This window comes from Hyperolius riggenbachi, unplaced genomic scaffold (assembly GCF_040937935.1).
Source record: "Hyperolius riggenbachi isolate aHypRig1 unplaced genomic scaffold, aHypRig1.pri scaffold_440, whole genome shotgun sequence".
NCBI classification, from domain to species: Eukaryota; Metazoa; Chordata; class Amphibia; order Anura; family Hyperoliidae; genus Hyperolius; species Hyperolius riggenbachi.
In genome coordinates, this window is record NW_027152651.1 from 1 (window position 1) to 24,101 (window position 24,101).

The 24,101-nt window shown below is 41.4% G+C and overlaps 1 protein-coding gene across 1 annotated transcript; it reads right to left on the bottom strand.

Annotated features, from left to right (window-relative positions):
- Positions 1–13: 13 nt before the first annotated feature.
- OLFML3 (olfactomedin like 3) lies at positions 14–16,693 on the bottom strand (the record flags this gene model as incomplete). The annotated part of the gene is made up of 3 exons (XM_068264987.1): positions 14–4,611; positions 11,505–11,579; positions 16,417–16,693. Coding segments are annotated over 3 exons (1,140 nt in total), but the record flags the coding sequence as incomplete, so codon positions are not given.
- Positions 16,694–24,101: the final 7,408 nt, after the last annotated feature.

Consider the following 24,101-nt stretch of genomic DNA (forward strand, 5'->3'; position numbering starts at 1 on the left):
AGCGGCTGCTTCCTGATTAATTAGCCTGCAGCCGGCGACGCAGAACTGCGTCGCTGGTCCTGCAGCTGCCACTTTGCCAATGCGCGTTATGAGTGCGCGGTCGGCAAGTGGTTAAATGGTGTTAATACTGTATAATAAGATTTTTCAATACATTTTTATAATAGCCATTATTTATGCAGAATGGTGCTTGTTTTTGGTCCTACTACATACTGTATATTATGGAAATATACCGTAGTTTTTTTTTTTGATCTAGCACATCCATTAGACTGAAGCGGCACAACACAAAAACTTGTTCGTTTGTATTCAACCTAATTTATCATAGTTTGTTAAACTATCAAACAATTCAGTATCCAAGACCAGTCAAGGGAATAGCCAGCCTGTTCAATACAAGAATGGGTATTGTGGCAAAAGTGATTACTGAGACACAGCTATGCATTTAAAGGGAAAATAAAAATAAAAAACAGATACTCACCTACGGAGAGGGAAGGCTCTGGGTCCTATAGACCCTTCCCGCTCTCCTCTGGGGTGTCCGTTTTCCCCCGCAGGCTTCCCCGTCAGCAGTCTATGACCATTCAGTTGCAGTCTGCTCTCTTCCAGGTTGGGCTGGCTTTGGCAGTCTTCGGAAGCACTTGGGCTTCCGAAGATGAGCTGCTCCGTACTATGCACATGAGCGTGCTCTCTTGCGTACTCACGTGTGCACAGTACACAGTACAGAGTCGTCTGCCAAAGTCTCCCATGGCAGAACAGAGAAGCCTGCGGGTGAACGAGGACACTGTGAGGTGAGTATCTGTTTTTCATTTTTTATAACGCTTCAGACTCACTTTACAATTGATAAAAGAAGTAAGCTGGGAAACGCATGGATGCTAAACATATTCTTAATGTTAGTTAATAATGTAACCAACTCGCATCAAATCAGTCCTCAAATATCAGAAATATCAGCTGTGACTGGACTGTCCTTTTAATGTCAGTTATCTAACAAGAGGTCTACGGGCTTTTGGAAATGACACGTTGAGTTAGCACAGGCATAGAACTGAACAGATATTAAAGGACTTACGAGCCCAAATAGTAAAAAAAAGTTAAGTACCTTAATCATTTTTAAATGCACGGAGGACGCCGTCCGCGCCCTCCGTGCTGTTCCGCCGGGTCCCCGCAGTCTGATCGCCCCCCGTGCCGCTCCCGACCCCACGGACGGGGTCGGGCTCCCCTTCCTCTCCCAAGATGGCCGCCGGAGCCGGCCGCGGCTGCGCAGTCCGCATACGCGTTAGTGCGGCTGCGCAGCTCTAGGGCCTCCCCCCTCGATCCACGCTACTGTGCAGGGCAATACCAGTTGCCCGGCAGCCCTGCTGGTCTATTTGGCTGCAGTAGTGTTTGAATAACACCAGAAACAAGCATGCAGCTAAACTTGTCAGATTTGACAAGAATGTCAGAAACACCTGATCTGCTGCATGCTTGTTCAGGTGTTGCTTAAAAGGAAATAAATATGGCAGCCTCCATATACCTCTCACTGCAGATGTCCTTTAATATCTGTTCAGTTCTATGCCTGTGCTAAATCAACGTGTTTCCTCTTTTGAAGTCAATGGAGTTTGTCATCTTGGGTAAAAGACACGTAACAGAACAGTTTAAAGTTCTTCACTACATACATTGATTGAAGGGAACCTTAATTGAGAGGGTTATGGATGTTTCCTTTTAAACATTACCAGTTGCTTGTCAGTCCTGCTGATCTCTTTGGCTGCAGTAGTGGCTGAATCACACACCTGAAACAAGCCTGCAGCTAATCCAGTCTGACTTCAGTCAGAGCACCTGATCTGCATGCCTGTTGAGGGGATATGGCTAAAAGTATTAGAGACACAGGATCAGCAGGAGAGTCAGTCAACTTGTATTATTTTAACAGGGGAAAAAAATCCATATCTTTCTCAGTTTAGGTTCCCTTTAAAGTGAGTGTGGTGTCCAATGTGGACTCTCCTCTTCATAACTTTGCCATAAAGTTATGTAGATTAACCACATGACAAAGGTGCTTTAATGTGGATTTCTGAACAAACACAAAACAAATGGAGGGAAAAACAAGATGTTAAAGAGAAACTCCGATCAAGAATTGAACTTTATCCCATTCAGTAGCTGATACCCCCTTTTACATGAGAAATGTATTCCTTTTCACAAATAGACCATCAGGGGGCGCTGTATGGCTGATATTGTGGTGAAACCCCTCCCACAAGAAACTCTCGAGTACGTACTCCTGGCAGTTTCCTGTCTGGGAACCTTGCTGCATTGTGGGAAATAGCTGTTTACAGCTGTTTCCAACTGCCAAAAAAGCATGCAGCAGCTACATCACCTGCCAACAGCAAAAATGTCACCATGTAATAAATGTCAGAATGTAAATCAGGGATTTAAAAGATTTTACAATGGGCAAACACTTACTAAATCATTTATACATAATTATTGTAAAAATGAAGCACTTTTTTAAATTACATTATTTTCACTGGAGTTCCTCTTTAACTTCTCCAGGAAGGGCTAGAGCACTGAAGACTTAACTATTGGCCTCTATGTGTCCTGTCCCAGGGTTCATAAGCAATCACATTAAAAATTAAAAATGGACAGGAAGTGAACCTGTTCTGAATAGTGCCAAGGTGGTACTTTGCTCCTTCTCAGTTGCACAAGACATTCCCTTTGAACCTCCTCAGCTTGTTTTAGTGGCAGCGGAGAAGAAGGGACATCACCACACATTTTCTGGTCTTGAGGGGCGGCACAACAGTTCTGGATGGAATGGGAAGGATATGTTATCACAGATTTTCCCATTTCAAGGTTTCCTTAATGTACATCAGGCTTTATTGCAGCCCCAACTCAGATATCCTGAGTACCTTCTGCAAAATTATATAGATTTTTTGTTAATTGGGGCCTCCAGGGCTATTTCTAGGCAATGGAAACCCCTTTCCTTGTTAAAGAGAGGGTAAATGTTCTCATTTTAATCAAGACAATGCATTATGCCTGTTTGGATTTATTGGACAAAGTTTACTCAATATGGGAGGAATGTACGGTCTATAGGGGCATCAACTGTATAAATGTGTAGTTTGTTCACACTGTCTGGAAATTAGACTTATCACTCTGATTGTTATTCTGCCTTTTTCTATATATCATATAGCAGTGTTAGGCATAATGGAGCATATCATGTACTGGGTTTCTGACTTTTTAATTTAGCTTTTTTTTTTTTTCTGTCCTATATCATTTGGCTTATCACCATTTATACCTTGAAGCGTAGACGGTTGTATACCATTGGATTATCTCCATTACCACTGTAATATTCCATATGCTCGATTTTACATTTTGCGGCAGTAAAAAAATCTATTGAGGTTCTAACCCATTTGCACACTAACCAAAAGGAAAAACAATACTCATGGAGTTTAAACTGGGATAATCAAAAATATAATTGGTTAAACTCTGCTGTCTTCAGTGTATTCCCTCAAAAGATTAAAAAATACTGTGTTTCAAAAGGTAACAGACTACTTTGATGCCAGATGAGAAAAGAAACTGGACGCAGCTGGCATTCTCAACCTTCATTTGTATGGACATTATATTGTACATTACAATCTCATACATTTTAATTTTAGGCTTTGAAAGTTTAGAAACTTTTAGATAATTGCAAAGTACGAGGTAACACATATCAAAGTCACAATGATGGCATTAATGATGGTATTAAAATGCAACATTTCCTAAAATTAGTTGTATTTTGTTTAATGCCAACTATACAGCTCTATGTGTTATTCCCAATACATGTTAGCATTATTTAAATGGCAATGGATACATCAAAGAACAATGTATTGGGACCTCTCTAATACAAATCATCTTTGGGCTTCATGCTGAGTTTGTATATGATCTGGTAGCCATCATCCCAAGCATAAATCTGCCGGTCTTTTGGATTATACTTCATACTGGAATGGGATCCATATCTTTTAGGAAAGTAAACAACAGGAACATGTTCACTGGTTATGGTGCCGCTCACATCAAAAATACATTGTATACGTGAGCGACTTGGAAGCTTGGTGTTATACACCACATAGAGGGTGCCACAAACCACAAAAGCACTTTCAGCATTTTCTATTGGACATGGAGTATCCCACATCTGCTCAATGCCAAGGTTGTTTGAGTCCAGCTTAGCTATGCATATGTTTTTCTCATTCTCCTTGGTTGCATAAATGACCCATAGACCCTCTTCATCAGCTGCTATGTCGATGTAGTTGAACTTGGATAGACCATAAACTGGCACTTGATCTTCAATTGGGAGCACGGCACTGTCAACAACTGTTTTATTGGCCAAGTTGTATTTGATCACCTGAAATTCCTCCCCTTGTCGAACATAGTAAAGGTTGCCTCCATAAACAACGTGTCCTGTGCCAATCCAGGGGAAGGGCAGTTTTATCCGAGCTGCTTTCCTTGTTGAAGCAGACAGAGTGAATTCTTTCATGCGGGGGAATATAAACAAAGTGTCATTGCCAGCACCATCAAAGACATAGACTCTCTCAGAATTCCCAATAGGGTCCTTTGTCCAAAGACCGGAAGAGCTCCCATAACGCTTCAGTATTTTCATGGCGTTAACTTGAGAGATGGTGTCAGTACAGTCTGCAGAAGCCGAATGGATATAAAAATCACAATCTATCATAAATGCATCAAAGTAAAAAGCAATGGCATGGTAGGTGTACATTCAAATGTGCAAAGAAAACTGGAACAGGAGCAAAAGAAGAGGCACAGCTGCTCAGAACAAACAATAAGAATTACTTTAATTTAACAAATGAAATCTGACTGAATTCTCTGTACAGCTGCTCCACACTTGTTTCCATTTAACTTGCAGCTGTCTTTGTAAATTAACCCCAGAGAGTGGCTGCAACACAACAGATGAAAACAAGTCTCATTTCCCTAAAATCATACTTTCTTCCCGAGAAGAGTTCTTTCCGATAACCAACACTTGTGGGAGAAATGGTCCCAATGCCAGAGAAAATCTATTTTCACTGGACTGAACACAAAAAGTGATTGAACACTAACATTAAGCACTTCTAGGCTACTGAATGCTAATATTCTTAACCACTTGAGGACCGTAGGATTTACCCCCCTTAAAGGGACTCCGAGCTCACCCAAAAAAAGAAAGTTGTACTCACCAGGGGCTTTCTCCAGCCCAGTGCTGGTCGGGAGGTCCCACGCCGGCGTCCTGGCTCCTCTCCTTCTCCCTGCTCCGGAATGGCTGACAGGCCACAGCCCGGGCGACACTCAGCAGAGTGTCGGGCTGCTCCTTCCGCGTATGACGAGTAGTGCGCATGCGCAGTACTTTCACGCCGGCCGCCGTGATGACGCGAGGCGGCCGGCGTGTGACGTCAGCCGCGTCATACGCGGAAGGAGCAGCCCGACACTCTGCCGAGTGTCGCCCGGGCTGCGGCCTGTCAGCCATTCCGGAGCGGGGAGAAGGAGAGGAGCCAGGACGCCGGCGTGGGACCTCCCGACCAGCACTGGGCTGGAGAAAGCCCCTGGTGAGTACAAATTTCTTTTTTTGGGTGAGCTCGGAGTCCCTTTAAGGACCAGACCCTTTTTTTCCATTCAGACCACTGCAGCTTTCACGGTTCACAGCTTCACAGCTCGCTCATACAACCTACCACCTAAATGAATTTTGGCTCCTTTTCTTGTCACTAATAAAGCTTTCTTTTGGTGCTATTTGATTGCTGCTGCGATTTTTATTTTTTATTATATTCATCAAAAAAGACATGAATTTTGTCAAAAAAATTATTTTTTTTAACTTTCTGTGCTGACATTTTTCAAATAAAGTAAAATTTCTGTATACATGCAGCACGAAAAATGTGGACAAACACGTTTTTAATAAAAAAAAAACCCATTCAGCCTATATTGATTGGTTTGGGTAAAAGTTGTAGCGCTTACAAACTATGGTGCAAAAAGTGAATTTTCCCCTTTTGAAGCATCTATGACTTTTCTGACCACCTGTCATGTTTCATGAGGAGGCTAGAATTCCAGGATAGTATAAATACCCCCCAAATGACCCCAATTTTGGAAAGAAGACATCCCAAAGTATTCACTGAGAGGCATGGTGAGTTCATAGAAGATTTTATTTTTTTGTCACAAGTTAGCGGAAAATGACACTTTGTGACAAAAAAGAAAAAAAAAGTTTCCATTTCTGCTAACTTGCAACAATAAAAAATGAAATCTGCCACGGGCTCACTATGCTCCTCTCTGAATACCTTGAAGTGTCTACTTTCAAAAATGGGGTAATTTGTGGGGTGTGTTTACTGTCCTGGCATTCTGGGGGGTGCCTAATTGTAAGCACCCCTGTAAAGCCTAAAGGTGCTCATTGGACTTTGGGCCCCTTAGCGCAGTTAGGCTGCAAAAAAGTGCCACACATGTGGTATTGCCGTACTCAGGAGAAGTAGTATAATGTGTTTTGGGGTGTATTTTTACACATACCCATGCAGAGTGGGAGAAATATCTCTGTAAATTACAATTGTTTGATTTTTTTTTTTACACACAATTGTCCATTTACAGAGAGATTTCTCCCACTCAGCATGGGTATGTGTAAAAATACACCCCAAAACACATTATACTACTTCTCTTGAGTACGACAATACCACATGTGTGGCACTTTTTTGCACCCTAACTGCGCTAAGGGGCCCAAAGTCCAATGAGTACCTTTAGGATTTCACAGGTCATTTTTGTTTCAAGACTACTCCTCACGGTTTAGGGCCCCTAAAATGCCAGGGCAGTATAGGAAGCCCACTAATGACCCCATTCTAGAAAGAAGACACCCCAAGGTATTCCGTTAGGAGTATGGTGAGTTCATAGAAGATTTTATTTTTTGTCACAAGTTAGCGGAAATTGATTTTAATTGTTTTTTTTTCACAAAGTGTCATTTTCCGCTAACTTGTGACAAAAAATAAAATCTTCTATGAACTCACCATACTCCTAACGGAATACCTTTGGGTGTCTTCTTTCTAGAATGGGGTCATTTGTGGGGTTCCTATACTGCCCTGGCATTTTAGCGGCCCTAAACCGTGAGGAGTAGTCTTGAAACCAAATGTCGCAAAATGACCTGTGAAATCCTAATGGTACTCATTGGACTTTGGGCCCCTTAGCGCACTTAGGGTGTAAAAAAGTGCCACACATGTGGTACAGCCATACTCAGGAGAAGTAGTATAATGTGTTTTGGGGTGTATTTTTACACATACCCATGCTGGGTGGGAGAAATATCTCTGTAAATGACAATTGTTTGATATTTTTTTTACACACAATTGTCCATTTACAGAGAGATTTCTCCCACTCAGCATGGGTATGTGTAAAAATACACCCCAAAACACATTATACTACTTCTCTTGAGTACGGCGATACCACATGTGTGACACTTTTTTGCAGCCAAGGTGCGCTAAGGGGCCCAATGTCCTATTCACAGGTCATTTTGAGGCATTTGTTTTCTAGACTACTCCTCATGGTTTAGGGCCCCTAAAATGCCAGGGCAGTATAGAAACCCCACAAGTGACCCCATTTTAGAAAGAAGACACCCCAAGGTATTCCGTTAGGTGTATGGTGAGTTCATAGAAGATTTAAAAAAAAAATTATATTGCGCTTTTCTCCTTGCGGACTCAAAGCGCCAGAGCAGAGCAGCAGCCACTAGGGCGCGCTCTATTGGCAGTAGCAGTGTAAGGGAGACTTGCCAAAGGTCTCCTACTGAATTAGTGCTGGCGTACTGAACAGACAGTGCCGAGATTCGAACCCTGGTCTCCTGTGTCAGAGGCAGAGCCCTTAACCATTACACCATCAGCCAACTATACCGCCCTGGCATTTTACGGGCCCAAAACCGTGAGTAGTCTGGAAACCAAATGTCTCAAAATGACTGTTCAGGGGTATAAGCATCTGCAAATTTTGATGACAGGTGGTCTATGAGGGGGCGAATTTTGTGGAACCAGTCATAAGCAGGGTGGCCTTTTAGATGACAGGTTGTATTGGGCCTGATCTGATGGATAGGAGTGCTAGGGGGGTGACAGGAGGTGATTGATGGGTGTCTCAAGGTGTGATTAGAGGGGGGAATAGATGCAAGCAATGCACTGGCGAGGTGATCAGGGCTGGGGTCTGAGGGCGTTCTGAGGGTGTGGGCGGGTGATTGAGTGCCCTAGGGGCAGATAGGGGTCTAATCTGATGGGTAGCAGTGATGGGGGGTGATTGATGGGTAATTAGTGGGTGTTTAGGGTAGAGAACAGATGTAAACAATACACTTGGGAGGTGATCTGATGTCGGATCTGCGGGCGATCTATTGGTGTGGGTGGGTGATCAGATTGCTCGCAAGGGGCAGGTTAGGGGCTGATTGATGGGTGGCAGTGACAGGGGGTGACTGATGGGTGGCAGTGACAGGGGGTGATTGATGGGTGATTGACAGGTGATTGACAGGTGATAAGTGGGTTATTACAGGCAAGAACAGATGTAAATAATGCTCTGGCGAATTGATAAAGGGGGTCTTAGGGCAATCTGAGCGTGTGGGCGGGTGATTGGGTGCCCGCAAGGGGCAGATTAGGGTCTGATCTGATGGGTAACAGTGACAGGTGGTGATAGGGGGTGATCTGACTTCGGATCTGCGGGCGATCTATTGGTGTGGGTGGGTGATCAGATTGCCCGCAAGGGGCAGGTTAGGGGCTGATTGATGGGTGTCAGTGACAGGGGGTGATTGATGGGTGGCAGTGACAGGGGGTGATTGATGGGTGATTGACAAGTGATTGACAGGTGATCAGTGGGTTATTACAGGCAAGAACAGATGTAAATAATGCTCTGGCGAATTGATAAGGGGGGGTCTGAGGGCAATCTGAGCGTGTAGGTGGGTGATTGGGTGCCCGCAAGGGGCAGATTAGGGTCTGATCTGATGGGTAACAGTGACAGGTGGTGATAGGGGGTGATTGATGGGTAATTAGTGGGTGTTTAGGGTAGAGAACAGATGTAAACAATGCACTTGGGAGGTGATGTGACGTCGGATCTGCGGGTGATCTATTGGTGTGGGTGGGTGATCAGATTGCCCGCAAGGGGCAGGTTAGGGGCTGATTGATGGGTGGCAGTGACAGGGGGTGATTGATGGGTGATTGACAGGATATTGACAGGTGATTGACAGATGATCAGTGGGTTATTACAGGGGGGATAGAGGCATACAGTACACGGGGGGGGGTCTGGGGAGAATCTGAGGGGTGGGGGGTGATCAGGAGGTAGCAGGGGGCAGTTTAGGGAATTAAAAAAAAATAGTGTCGACAGATAGTGACAGGGAGTGATTGATGGGTGATTAGGGGGGTGATTGGGTGCAAACAGGGGTCTGGGGGGTGGGCAGGGGGGGGGGTCTGAGGGGTGCTGTGGGCAATCAGGGGGCAGGGAGGGGGAAATCAGTGTGCATGGGTGCAGACTAGGGTGGCTGCAGCATGCCCTGGTGGTCCCTCGGACACTGGGACCATCAGGGCAGGAGGCAGCCTGTATAATAGGCTTTGTATACATTACAAAGCCTATTATACAGATGGATCGGCGGGTATGTGTATTCCTCCGCCCGCTGGCGCTGCTAAGTGGCCGGCGAGCTGGAGGCTAAATCCCCGGCCATCGATCCCCGGCAGAAGATCTCGTCACGGATGACGCGATCGCTCCGCCCATGCCCGTACAAGGACCGCTGCCTCTGTGCATGCGGCGGTCCTTGCTAGATCCACTTTCTGGCCGCCCCTGTGCAGTGGGCGGTCGGCAAGTGGTTAAAGAGTAACCATAACAACAGAATGCAGTAAATTATTCAGAATACTCACTTTTAGGTTAATATCCTGGTTTCAGCACAGTAACACTTCCTATAGCTTTATAGTGCTGTATATTGTTGTATAGCCTAGTCCTCCCACTGAGGCTGAGCCTAGGCTGTTTATTATGCAGAATTCTCACCCCCAGAGCATTCTGGGAGACAATCTTTTCTACTAACTTTAGAACTCTTAGAGATCACCTGCCAGTACTAAGTATGTTGCCGCCTGTAATAAAGTTCAGAATGTAAATCAGGGAGGAGACAGATTTTAAAATCGGCAAACACTGATTAAAATAATTTATTAATGCATATTGTAAAAAAAATGTTATTTTGATTACAGTTTCTCTTTAAATTACTCCAGTCATATCATCAGCTGACCATACACAGCTCCTGTCATATAAATATATTCTGCTATATATGTGATGAATCACATTTGAAAGAGCCATAACTGACCACCTAAAATACTATTTATATATAATATATTATAATATTATTAGACAGCCAGAGTTTAGACTACCAGTTATTTTTTTCTTGAGACAGCAATATCTATACTATACTTGTACAACATAAGGTGACATAGACTTTTTAATAAAATCATGTAATAATAAACTTAAAAAGGGACTTGGCTGTATATAATGTACTAAATAAAAGAGCATCTATTTTACAATATTTATTAATAAATGATTTAGTCAATGTTTGCCTATTTTACACTTCACCCTAATTTACACCCTTACATTATTACATTCAGGAAGGAGGCAAAGTTAAAGGTTAGACCTAGGACAGGATGTGTTGGTATTGAGTGTGGGAATAGTGTTGTGTACATGAGGGAAGAGAGGTTAAGATATAGGGCAAGGTATGAGGTTAGGGTTAAGCTCAGGCCACTAGTAGCCTGAATTATCCATCTATCAGATTTAATGTGTACCTGAAGAGAGAGTCATATGGAAGCTGCCACATTTACTTGTCCTCAGAAGTGTCTGAGTCACAACCCTGAAACCAGCATGCAACTAATTTAGTCGGATTCGAGTCAGAGCACCCGATCTGCATACTTCTTCAAGGTCTATGGCTAAACTATTAGAGACACAGAATCAAGGGGACAGCCAGGAAACTTGCATTGTTTAAAAGGAAATATGGCAGCCTCCATATTTCTCTCACCTTGGGTTCCCTTTAAGGCCAGCGTACGGTATTATTTTTTGTTTTGTATAGATTGTTAGAGGTAACAAAAAATAAAATCAATCAAAACTAGGGTATATCTGATCAATTTCTCTATTGTAATATTGATCAGGAAAAGCCATTCTATTTCAGACCAACATGGGCTGCCAAGTTTGGGGGTAGGGAGAGGCGTCACATTTAGTATTGTACTGCTTTGATTTTGTGATGGTGTTGGGTAAGTAAACATTATAATGGAATACTGAGCAGCCCAGGGTGGTGAATAGGTAAACACCTGACATCAGATATTGACAGCAGATGTTATAATCAGAAAAATGACAGACCCAACACCAGCTATTTCATCATTTATTTCATAAGGGTGGCGGAAGTCTTTAAAAAACTAAACTTCACTGATGGAAGGCCTCTACAACTAGAACAGAAGTCTTATTTAAAACCAGTGTGTGGATGTCCGGCTTAAGAATACATGCAGGCTTGCCACATGATTTATTTATACAAAATCTTGAGTGGTAAAAAGGAAAATAAAAGGGAAATAATTGGGTTAATGGAACCTACTTACATGATTTCCGGTAGGTGGGAAGGCTCATCACCTCTTCTGGCTCCACAACTTCCAGCTGCTCAGCCTTGGGGCAACCTAGTATAATATGAGAAGTAGGTTCCACTAACCCCTGTGAAATTGTATTATTCATGCATGTTCATGCTGAAAGTTATTAGAAATAGGCAATATACTGGAGACAACACATGTCTGATGTTAGTAAAATACATTTGTAAATGAGGTATATAATAAAGACAACAAATACGACAACATACTAAACAACTGCATACTGTAGAAAAATATCTCCTTAACCAGTTCACCCCCAAGGGTTTTTACCCTAACGGACCAGAGCAATTTTCACCTGTCAGTGCTCCTCCCTTTTATTCCCTAATAACTTTATTACTACTTATCACAAGAAAATGATCTATACCTCATTTTTTTCGCCACCAATTAGGCTTTCTGTGGGTAGTACATTTTGCTAAGAATTTTTTTATTCTAAATGCGTTTTAATGGGAAAAATACAAAAATAATGGAAAAAAAATCATTTCTTCTCATTTTTCAGCCATTATAGTTTAAAATTAAACATTCTCCTTTGGATAAAACCAACACATTTTATTTACCCAGTTGTCCCGATTATTAAACAGTTTAAATTATGTCCCTATCACAATGTACGGCGACAATATATTATTTTGAATAGGTGTTATTTTTCTTTTTTTTTTTTTGTTCTGGCCATAATTACAAGCCCCTATATAGTAAATTAAAATTAATTTTCCCTAATAAAATATATATTAAAAAAGTTGAGTCTCTAAGGCAACTATTTATTGATTTATTTTAAGCTTATTTTTTTTTTACAAGTGTTTTTTTTTGGAGGGGGGAGGGTTGGAAGTGTAATTGTATTAATTTTATTAATCATGTGTATGTACCTGTATATGTATGTGTTTGTGTGTGTAATATACTTTTTGGCCACAAGATGGTGGTAGTGAACACTCCGGTTATAGGAAGTGATCACTTTTTTTTTTTACACTTTATTTAACTGTAACAGTTTCCTGTTTTGTGAATGGATGTGGCCGCTGTTTGCGGTCATGTCCATTCACTCCAGGCATTGCGATTGGGTAGAGGACCGCTCGGTCCTCTTCCCCAATCACTAAACACGGGATCCCAACGGAAACGGCGGCGTATTAAAACGTCATGTTATCGTTAATAGGCTAAAGCATGACGTTTTAATATGTATGCTTGTCGGTAAATGGTTATATACATGTAAACACATACAAATAAGAAGTACGTTTCTTCCAGAGTAAAATGAGCCATAAATTACTTTTCTCCTATGTTGCTGTCACTAACAGTAAGTAGTAGAAATCTGACATTACAGACAGATTTTGGACTAGCCAATCTTCTCATGGGGGTTCTCATAATTTTCTTTATTTTAAAAGCACTTAGTGAATGGCAGTTGCTCCGTCCAACAGCCAAATATGTGTGCAGCGAGCAGGAAGGATGGTCAGCATCTTTTTATAAATCTTTTTCAGGGAATGTCTTTATAAAGAATAAAGGCCATGCTGAAAATTCCCCACGAAGAGATGGACTAACCCAAAAACCGGTAATGTCAGATTTCTACTACCTGCTGTAAGTGACAGCAACATAGGAGAAAAGTAATTTATGGCTCATTTTACTCTGGGAGAAATGTACTTCTTATTTGTATGTGTTTTAAATGTTAAGATTTTTGCAACAGTTCCTCTTTAAGTATAGGATGTAGGCCACTGTTCCTATAATTTTTCCTCTGTGTGTTTTGTGAAGGTAGAACTCTCTGCTAACACTTTTTGTAAGCGTTTTTCACCTTCCTCTGGATAATCTTAGATATGTGAGGCTGCTGGCAAGTGTTGTACCATATGTTCTGGTCCAACTCATGGATGTATGTCTCTTTTCAACCCAGCTAACTATGTACTCATATGGTGGCTATAAAACATATTAATCCCCTTCAAAATATTCACCAAAGAGCAAGCACAGTTTTGCTCCTCACAAAACTGTACCGCCATGTGTGCGAGCGGGAGCCAGGGCAGAGAGAGCTAACTTGTTTCTCTCGCTATCACTAGCCACTGCACTTCATATTGCCTTCCATCCACCCAACACTTCTGCTTTCACAGTGGAAGATCTGGCTTTAAAGGTGGAAGTGTCAGAAGACTGGAGCACAGGGTGAAGCACAGTGGCTAGAGGCGGCAAAACAGGAAAGTCAACTCTCTCTGCCCCAGCTCTCCGACAACACACATGGGTTCAGTTTTGCTTCTCTTAAAACTGTAGTCAACCCATCCCTAATATTCAAATTTTATTTCTTTGCTGCCTGAAATGAAGACAGACAAAAATACTAAATACAAAAATTACAGTATAACAGGCAAGGTAAATACAGTATATAAAGTAATGGTTCAGGAAAACGTAATACAGAATCACTAAAATTAAGGCTCACCCTCTTTTAAAGAGAACCTGTATAAAAAAAAACTCCCCTGGGGGTACTTACGTCGGTAGGGGGAATGAGGCTTCCCCCACTCCTGTAGCTGCAGGCAGTCCAGCGCTGGCTCCCCCAAAGCCTCCCGCAATCCTCAGCCCCAATCCTGACAAGGCATGATTTATTTAGCTCTCCGGGATCCAGAGCAGGCGCAGTAGCGGCTCTTCCTTTGGGCTAGGCAGAAATAGCCGAGCCTGATAGTATCCGCTCTATTGCACAGGTGCAAAAGGACTCGCGCCTGCACAGTAGAGCGGATCGATCGGGTTCTGCTATTTCCACCTTACATGACTGAAAAGCTGTTAGTACGCCTGCACTGTATTGTGGAGAGGTAAATATTTACATCTCCGCACTTCGGGGGACCCGGGCAGGCTAACGGAGGGACACTGGAGGAAGGGGGAAGCCTTGTTAGGATACAGAGGCTTCCCCCTCACAAGGCAAGTATTCCCTAGAGGGGTATTTTTTTATTACAGGATTGTTTTAAAAAGTACTTGTGAACTTATTCAAGTACAACTACTCAATTGCACACCGAGCAAATTGGCTTCCACCTTTGATTCATTCAACATAAAAATAGCTATTTCTGGAGCATTCCAGTGCTAGGAGGTACAAAAGCCAAGGAACTACGGGTGGCAAGGTACTGTCACAAGATCTCCGGGATAAAGATGTGGACAGGCATAAGTCAGGAGATGGGTACAAAAACATTTTAAATGTTTTATCAGTCCATAAGAGTATAATACAACTTCCAATTGTGCAGCCCAATCGACCATCTGATTTGACAATTTCATTCAGTTGGATGAAAATTAGCGCCGCAACAAGCATGTCCGATTGACTATTTGACTGATTTTGATCAGCAATAGGTCAAATGTATAAATCTAGCAAGCTGGGAAATCTTGGGCTGACATGATCAATTGGGTGTGTGGTGGCAACGGAGTGTGATATCTCGACTACCGGTGAACACAATGGAACTCCCGGTTGCTGTCTCCCCAAATGTTAATGTGCCTTCAAGGTGCATTCCAGTCTCCCCTGTTCCGATTCGATTAGAGAGCGATCTGTCCCTTCTTGATCTACCTATACATTGCTAGGATGTATGGGCACCTGTAGATCCTGAACAAGCATGCAGATCAGATTTTCTGATCCGTTTAGCTGCATGTTTGTTTCAAGTGTGTGATTCAGATATTACCGCAGCCAAAGAGATCAGCAGCACTTCCAGGTAACTGGTATTGTTTAAAAGGAAATAAACATGGCAGCCAATGATGGATTAAGAGAAAGGGGGGCCCTTGTCAAGGAAGCAATGGATCATCCTGATGGCTCATTCTGATGGTCTTTTTGGCAAGCTAAGGTGGGAGATGGGACAGAGAAAGTTGCATTTGGACCCACTAACATCCACTAGGCCCCAGGCACCTGCCTATATTTGCCTTGTGAATGATCCTGCTCCGCAGCCACCATATGCCTCCCACTTCAGTTTCTCTTTAAAGAAAAAAGTACCCGTCCATCTCAGTGATTCTCTTTTCAATTTTGTTTGAATTGTTCCATTTGTACATTTGTATATAGCTGTTATACGTAGCACTGAGCTGAATAAATAATTTTGTCATGAGGCTGGAAAGCAACAAAATGTAATTACTACAATGGGGGAGGGGGGGATGATTATTTTCTATACCCGCTGTCTCTAACATGAATCCCAGAATTATCTGCTAGTTTTAGCTATCTTAGTGGTTAGTAAAGAGAGATGCACTAGCTATAAATTGGCTTAGAAAATGCGAGACCCCGCACTGTTAGCCTGGGAACATATATTTAATTTTTAGAGATACCAAAGTGATCTTGTAATGCCTCTGGATAAATGCACATATTTACATGCATTCATACAGACCTGTGATTTCGATTGAAAACAAAATGTTTTCTTTGTTCCCATGAACTGAATGAATAGATAGGGATTGCTTTCACACCACTAAGGGGCTGATCTATGGAGGCAGGAGCATACAAAAATTGAGCAGCTGGCCAGAGTAACCAATTACAAGCCTTTGTTGCATTCAGATGGAAAGTGAGTGGTTGCTCTGAACGTAAATTGGCCCTAGACTACACTATACATACATATGACTATGATAGGGATTAGATTGTGTGTCCCTCTGAGGGACATTTAGTGAAAGACGATATATACAGCGCTGCGTAATATGTCGGCGCTATATAAATACTTAATAAATAAATAGGCTTCCATATTTCTATCTTGAAAAATCAGGCAGAGTGTGCATGAAATTCTTTAGTATAGTTAGCAATGCCATTCATGGGTTAGTGTGATATTCCAATAGCCAGTGTGTGATGTGCAGTATTGTACATGTATAGGGGGTTTACCATGCACAAAGCATGCTGCAAGTATAGAATGAATTTAGAGTTCGTCCAGCATTTCATGTGGTTGGAGAAATGGCATGCTTTATTACAAGAAACCATTACCTTTGGGTTTATCATACTTTTCATTTTTCTTTTTCTTCACAAGTAGTTCTGTCAGTTTTTCATCTATATCCACACACGGTGGTGCTGGGTTCTGCGTTTCCAGGTAGTCCACCTCTCTCTCCAGCCGGTCCACCCGGACATTGGTGTTCTCCACCTCATTCCTCACAGCTTCCCGCTCTTTCTCTATGTTCTCCAGCATCTTCAGAATCTGGTTCTTGAAGTCTCGTAGTTCTGAGCTGTACCGACTGCTGTGATCATGCCACTGTGCAATTCTATCCTGCAGATAATGGCAATAATTCACCCAATCAAGGAAAGCAATAATGGGCACAGGCTAATGTTTCACTTGTAAACTGCTTTAACCAGCACCTACTTTTATGGTATTTTATTCTAAGCCTGACATATAACATACAGTATTCATGTAATTACTCTCTGTAACCTCACTTGTGTTTATACAGCAGATTTTGGTCTCTGAAGTGAGTCAGCTGCTGCATGGACGTTGGCCTTCTGAAGAGTTATGTGATATACATGCTAACCTTTGATGTGGCTGCTGGATTTTTACTTTGGACGTGTATTAAAGAGTAAAGAGAAGGAAAAGAAAGGTCATCCGGTTAACCTACAGTGCACAGCTAAGATTATACTGCCACATCAGTGTAACATAAACCATGCTCATGCTGATATAACAAAGAGCAGAAAAAAGCTTCAAAGATAAGTTAGGACACCTTTCTACATCAATATTCAGGATCCGAAGAGTCTAATCTTTTAAGACCTGTGGACAGTACTACAGGGGGCAGGATGGATTGACTATCACCGACTGTAAGTGGAGAAGCTTTGGTGCTATGTGTCTTACTCCCCAGTCACCAAACCAAGCAGAATCTGGTAAACTGAAAATGGCCTCTCCTTCTGGACCAGCTACACATTTAAATTAAAATGTAGTTTCCAAATTCATTGAAAAATGTTTTTTTTATCTTTGTTATATTAAAGAACAAAAAACAATGAAGGACAAATCCATAAAACACAATAACTGTGGCGTTAGAGAAGGTCAATGAAATACAAATAATTCCAAGCTGATGCAAACTTTGTGGTCATTTTATGCAAATCTATGGAGCTTGAAAACTGACCAATCAAATTCAAGCTGTGTAAACTCAGCTTTACATTTGCCTCTCATAAGCCTTTTCTATGTGGAGTGTTCTAACTGCAGAATGACAGAAGCTTCCCTGCAGACTAGTTCACATACAGTATGTGTGTCCCATGAGTGTACCTCCATATGTAGGAGCAGATGTGTGCTTTTCATCAAATGAATGTCAAGCACAACCACTATCCGGAAAATGTACAGTGTCCATTGCTCTACGTGAAAGCACAGATCCATTGTAATTGGCTGTTGCCTGTTCTCTGTACAAAGCAGTAGAACAGAATATCTGTGAACTGGTTCACAGCATTCACTTTCTCACACACATTGATCTACAGTAAACCCATGATCACATCTTTAGTCCTGCTAGGTGATCTTTGCAGAATGTTTGTTGACGAGCGTTCCAAAGCCAGAAAACCATACACCTGATCTCCCAGAATGCTCGGGTGGGGAGGGGTATTTCATTATAGCTATTCAGCCTAGGTTAAACATCACTGGGAGGGCAGTTTCTGATGCTAAAACCAGGAAAATGATCTTGTATCCTGAATAATTTACTGCATTGTACTGTATGTCACTGCACTACCTGTGAGCCCCATTCAGACACAGATTGAATAGAGGCCTTCTGATATCATGCTCCTGTTCTGGGTGGGGAGGATCTCTTTAGCCATTATGTTTAAAATTACTTAAAGAGGAGCTGTCAGCCATACTATCTCAGAAAAAACACACATATATAAATAGATAAATACTTGCTCTACTTAACCTCCTTGGCGGTATGGATGAGCTCAGCTCGTCCATGTACGCCAAGGAGGATTGCTCAGCCCCTGGAGGGTCTTTTTACTTACTTTTTTTTTTTTCAGAACATGTAGCTAGCACTTTGCTAGTCATGATGTCATGTCCGATCATCACCATGGCGACGGGAGAAGCGACTATAAGAAGTCACGGTTCTCGCGGGATCTCGGACGCGAAAGTGGAGTGGCGGGGATTGGGAGGGTAATGCAAAAGTAGTATGCAATACGCTAGCTACAGCAAGGAAAAAAAATTTTCACAAAAACGGTAATGCGTACTTATGTACGCATTACCCAGAACGCCAGGGAGGTTAAATAACATATGTATTGTGCTGTCCAGGTTTTGATCTTAGTGATTTTTCTACAGTAAAAAAAAAAAGGTAAAAACCTTCTTAGCATTTCCCATTTTAATTGTGGCTATTTTGAAGCCAATCCTGATGTCAATTCCTCTTTACTCTCCTTTGCCTGATTTGCCCGCCCTTCTCTACAGAAAGTGCATTGTCTCAGCATGATAAATATTGGCCAATCAGAGCTTAACAGAGGTGTGGGAGGGGAAAACAGGAGGGAAAGAGGCTTCAGCCAATCAACCTGCATTAGTTAAGTCTGAGGGGAAGTAGAGAAGCAAAAAAGGACAACCCAGCATGCCCTGCAACTTCCTTTTTGTGTACCAAATTGTGTGTACCAAATAAGAATCAGGTAAACTGGGGAATGATCATTTATCAACAAGAAAAGTAATAGTGATTTTAACTTTTGGATTGCATGGTTAGCATCCTTATTACTTGTTTACCAGATGAAAATAAATAATTGATTTTTGATTTTATGCCCGACAGTTACACTTTAACCTCCTTAGCGGTAACCCCGTGCTGGACACGGGGTAAGCCGCCTCGGAGGATTCCTCAGGCCCTGCTGGGCCGATATGCGATCATGGCGGCGGGGGAAGCCCTCAAGGAAATCCCATTCAGAACGGGATTTCCTTATGGGCAAGCGGCGCCGGCGGCGATTGGTAAATACTGGGGGACGCCGCAGGGAGGGGGGAAGCATGTAGCTAGCGCTAGGCTAGCTACATGCTTAAAAAAAAAAGGGTGAAAAAAACCCTCCCGCGGCCGTGCAGCCGCATTTATCATACCGCCAGGGAGGTTAATAACAAAACCTAACTGCAGACTCTGAATAAACATTTATGTCCAGTCTCCATTACACTTCACACGCATTTTAACAAGTGCATTATGCAACTGACCACTGTGAATCTAGCCTTATAGTATTCAAGTTATTGTGCAAAAAGACTGGAACTACTAGGAGAGGCAGGCAGGTTCAAACAGCACTTACCTAAAGGAAAATGGATATTTGCATATCACAAACAAATTGTTTTCTTGGTTAAGCATTTTGGAGCATGCCCAGTCATCTCCGCTGCTATGTTATACTACTGCCAGACCTCTGGAGAGTGCACTTATGTTCATGTCAAATGAGCTAACATAAGTGTGCTAACTCTGGATTGCTGAGCAAGACAAGTGGAGCACAAATGAGCTGAGATCACAACAGTGAATTACATGATAAAATGGCAATTCGTCAGTTTCCTTTGGGGACATACCAGGCTAGTCTACTAATGCTGGATTGGTACATTACACACTACCTCATTTATGCCTAAATAGAAACATTGTAGTTTATCTGGAAAGGCAGAATACAATGAAGTCAAATATACTATTGGCTTTGTTATCATTTTTGGTTACATTTGTTTACCAAATTGTTTTTTTTTCTTTTTTTTTTTCTTTCTATTAAACTTATATTTTCTTCCAATATTCTCAGATTGATTATGGAACAGGCACACTGGCTTTTTTTAAAGGCTATCTTACTGCCAATTCCTTCTGTAAATCCGGAGGAACTGGGATGCATTTTCCTACCATCTATAATATCTTCCTCTGGGTCCATCAAATTCAATCAAATCATATCAGGAATTAGCACCTTTAACTTAGATTTGTACCCAGTTGCCAAGTAACAGAGCTGAAGGCAATGAGCATGTGTCCTTAAGGAGCAGAGTGGCCCACTGAGGCAATTCTGCCCCTTTGGAAAATGCCTCCGTTTTCCTGGCCCAAATCTTTGGATTCCACCATCATGCCTGCTAAAAATGGTATGAGGCAGTTCCCTTCCTGATCATATGAAATGGGGAAAGATGTTCTGATGTTCCAGTATGCACTCAATTATTGTAGAGCCACATCCAATCTAAGACCTAAACAAACCATTTTCTTTTCACTTACCTAGAATCCAAAACATCTTATTGAAGGTATAGTTCAATCTTTCTTATTTTCTGCTGCTGGCACAAAATTAACTGGCAGTTTTGTACTGTATCTCAAACATAGCTGCCTGTATCAACATTGCATGTATCTGCCTTCAAAGTCATCCTTCAGGCCATGTGAAGCTGTGCTTAACTGGCATTGGCAGGGAAAAATCCTTAAGAAGCTAACTTTTTTGTTTCTGCCTTGTTGGGGACTGTCACCATAATCCAGAAAAATAATTTGGTCTTGCTATGGTCCCTGTGTATTAAGTAGCAGGATTTTCTATCAGATGCAATCCACCCAATGAAAAAAGCCTGATGTTCAAATGAAATCTAATGAGAAATGGAGACTGTGGGGTTGTGCATTAAATGAGATGCTTAATTTGAAATTGTGCTGTCATTCTAAGGACAAACAGCATGATGCCAGATTAACAGCCATATTGCAACACAACAGCATATGGCCAGCAGCAATCATATTGCTCCTTGTCAGACATAGTCTGGCATCAGGAGCTTGGGAGAATGCTCCACTGTTGGACCAAGTCTGATAGTGGAGTGGAAAGGGCTTATGGCTAGAATTATAACTGTGCTATTGTAAAATGAAAACATGTTTCTTATAGATCATTAAATTATACATTTATAAAGAACTAGCTGATGGCCCGGAATTGCCCGGGTATGTATTTGGCTGGTGTTCGCTCCGCCCACTTTTTCTAACCCTAACACACAATTTACTCAATGACGTAGTGTGCGAGCTTTGCGGTCTTTGGCATCAATAATTTTCATTGAAATGAAACAAATCTGATTGGCTGTGGCTTCACTTTCTTTTCTGAATTTGAACCCCAGTCACCCAATGACCAACTGTACCAGGTTTGAAGCTTGTGCCATTAACAGTGCAAGAAAGGAAGCAATTAAATATTTCCCTTAAAAATCAATAGGTTAATTTTGATTGGCTTTTGTAGACTCCACCCACTTTTCTGAATATTAATCCCAGTCACCCAATGACCAACTGTGCAAAGTTTGAAAACCCTACCATTAACAGTGTAACAGAGTAACCAAGCAGCTCAGGGTGACCCAAACTACTAGGATTGTATAGGGGGATAAAAGGAACCAAAAAGCCCTCCTACTAAAAAAGCAAAGCTTGGTGTAATTGCCTTCTTAAAACAGAAGAAAATTTGCAATAATTCAGTTATAAGTGAACATTTGTGGTTACCCACAATTCACTACTACTGAATATGCAAATTATCCCTTTTTGCCCTTGTTAAGCCAAGTAAGCATCCAGAACCGCTGGTGTATAGCAAGCCTATAGCTATAAGTTTTACACAGCCATATCAAGCCCACATGTAGACAGCCTGTTTCGGATTTTTGGTCCTCATCAGTACATGGCAGGGATTGATAAGGCTGTATGAAATAGGGCTTGGACCAGTACAACAAAGTAACCAAGCAGCTCAGGGTGATCCAAACTACTAGGAATGTATAGGGGGATAAAAGGAACCAAAAAGCCCTCCTACTAAAACGTAAAGCTATAGGCTTGCTATACACCAGCGGTTCTGGATGCTTGCTTGGCTTAACAAGGGCGAAAAGGGATAATTTGCATATTCAGTAGTAGTGGATTGTGGGTAACCACAAATGTTCACTTATAACTGAATTATTGCAAATTTCCTTCTGTTTTAAGAAAGCAATTACACTAAGATTAACAGTGTAAGAATGGCTGCAGTTTACATTTTCCTAGTAAAATTTGTTTTTTTTCTCTGCCCACTTTTTGGTTATGCGGATAAAAATGTATCCTATATGTTGTAGATAAGAATACCGCTGCACTGATCTCAGGATAAAAGCCAATTTTTTTATTGAGGCAATTGTGGACAAACAGCAATATAGATCACGCATGTGACAGTAGGCATGAGTTGTATTGCTATTTGTCCACAACTGCCTCAACAAAAATTGGACTTTTATCCTGAGAGCGGTGCAGCGGGATTCTTATCTACTACATTTTCCTGGCTCTTTGGTGTTCTGCTCCCGATCACAGTAGGTGCAGTGGTTGCAGCGACCTGTTTCCTGGATTATCCTATGTTATTCCAGGTAATGTACTATGTGTGGGCCAAATTTCATTCAAATCCGTTCTGCTATTGTTGTGTGATTGAGTAACAAACAAACATCCAAACTTTCACATTTATAATATTAGTGAGATGAAGCAGGATGAAGATAACCTAGATTCATTTACTTTAAACAATTTGTGTAATTTATAAAGTTTAACTTTGCACAAAGTGAGAAGTTATGCAGAGAGGTGATGTACTTTGTTGCAGTCTTTCTACTGACTATAGATTACACCCATGTGTTCTGTTTTACATCCATTTCTGAAGTCTGTAGCACCTCAGGACAGGTTTCACAGGATTAAAAAAAAGTTTAACAGGATGTCTGGAGATGTGGATTCCAGATACTGAGGACAAGAGGAACATGTAAGCTCCAGCTTGAAAACTATTCCTTCACTGAAGGCTCTGGCATTCCATGACTAAAATAGTAATTATTTTATTCTCTATGCATTTTAAGGGGAAAAAAGAGAAAATATTTCTCCATTTCCATCCACTATAGTTTTTAAATAAACAATGCTGCCATAGATAAAACCAACACATTTTGTTTTCCCATTTGTCTTGGTTATCTCAACATTTAAATTACATCCAAGTGCAATGCCTGGAGATAATATATTATCTGGAAATAAAGGTGTATTCTTTCTGTATTGTGTTTTTCATTTTCTTATTGTATCCTAGCAATAAGCCCTTATTTGCAAAAATAACACTAAAATACCCTCATAACATACTAAAAAGCTGGGTTCCTAAGGTAACAATTTCTATAACTATTTTAAATATTGTCACTTTGTTTTCTTTTACAAGCTTTTTATTTTGATACAGAATATATATGAAGATAAAAATTTTATTGCTTTTGATTCAGTTTGTCACTAAAAATAATTCGCGAGACATAGGCCTCAACCTAAAAACACCCTAAAATCAATTTTACAACTTATCCCAGTTAAAATAATACCACATATCTCTCAGTTCATAGCTAGTTGTACATCTAGCAGGCCATTAACTCAGTGTGCATGTGGCTTTGTACAGGCAATTTTTTCCCACAAAGTATTTTAGCACCATATCTTTTCACATGGAGTCCATGAGTTTGTCCCTACCTATTTTTTAAGTGACAATGGTCTAAGCTACATCAAAATGTATTCTATAACTCATTACAATTAAAATGAGGTCAGATATACTGTGCATCATTTGATAAAAAACTCGATGCACAGCAGTCCATTATTCTCAAGGTAAACCTATTGGTTTTTTTACATACTTTTTTTTTTTTTTGCCTTTATTGTTACAGCACCATTCTTTGTTTGCATAGCCCCAGAAGAGTCATCAGAAAAAGGCAACAAATGTCACAAATTATAGAAAGCTAACATCCAGAGCTATTCAAAAATGGATGTTTTGTAATCTACCGAGTTTTGTTGAAATTTACCCAATTTTGAAAA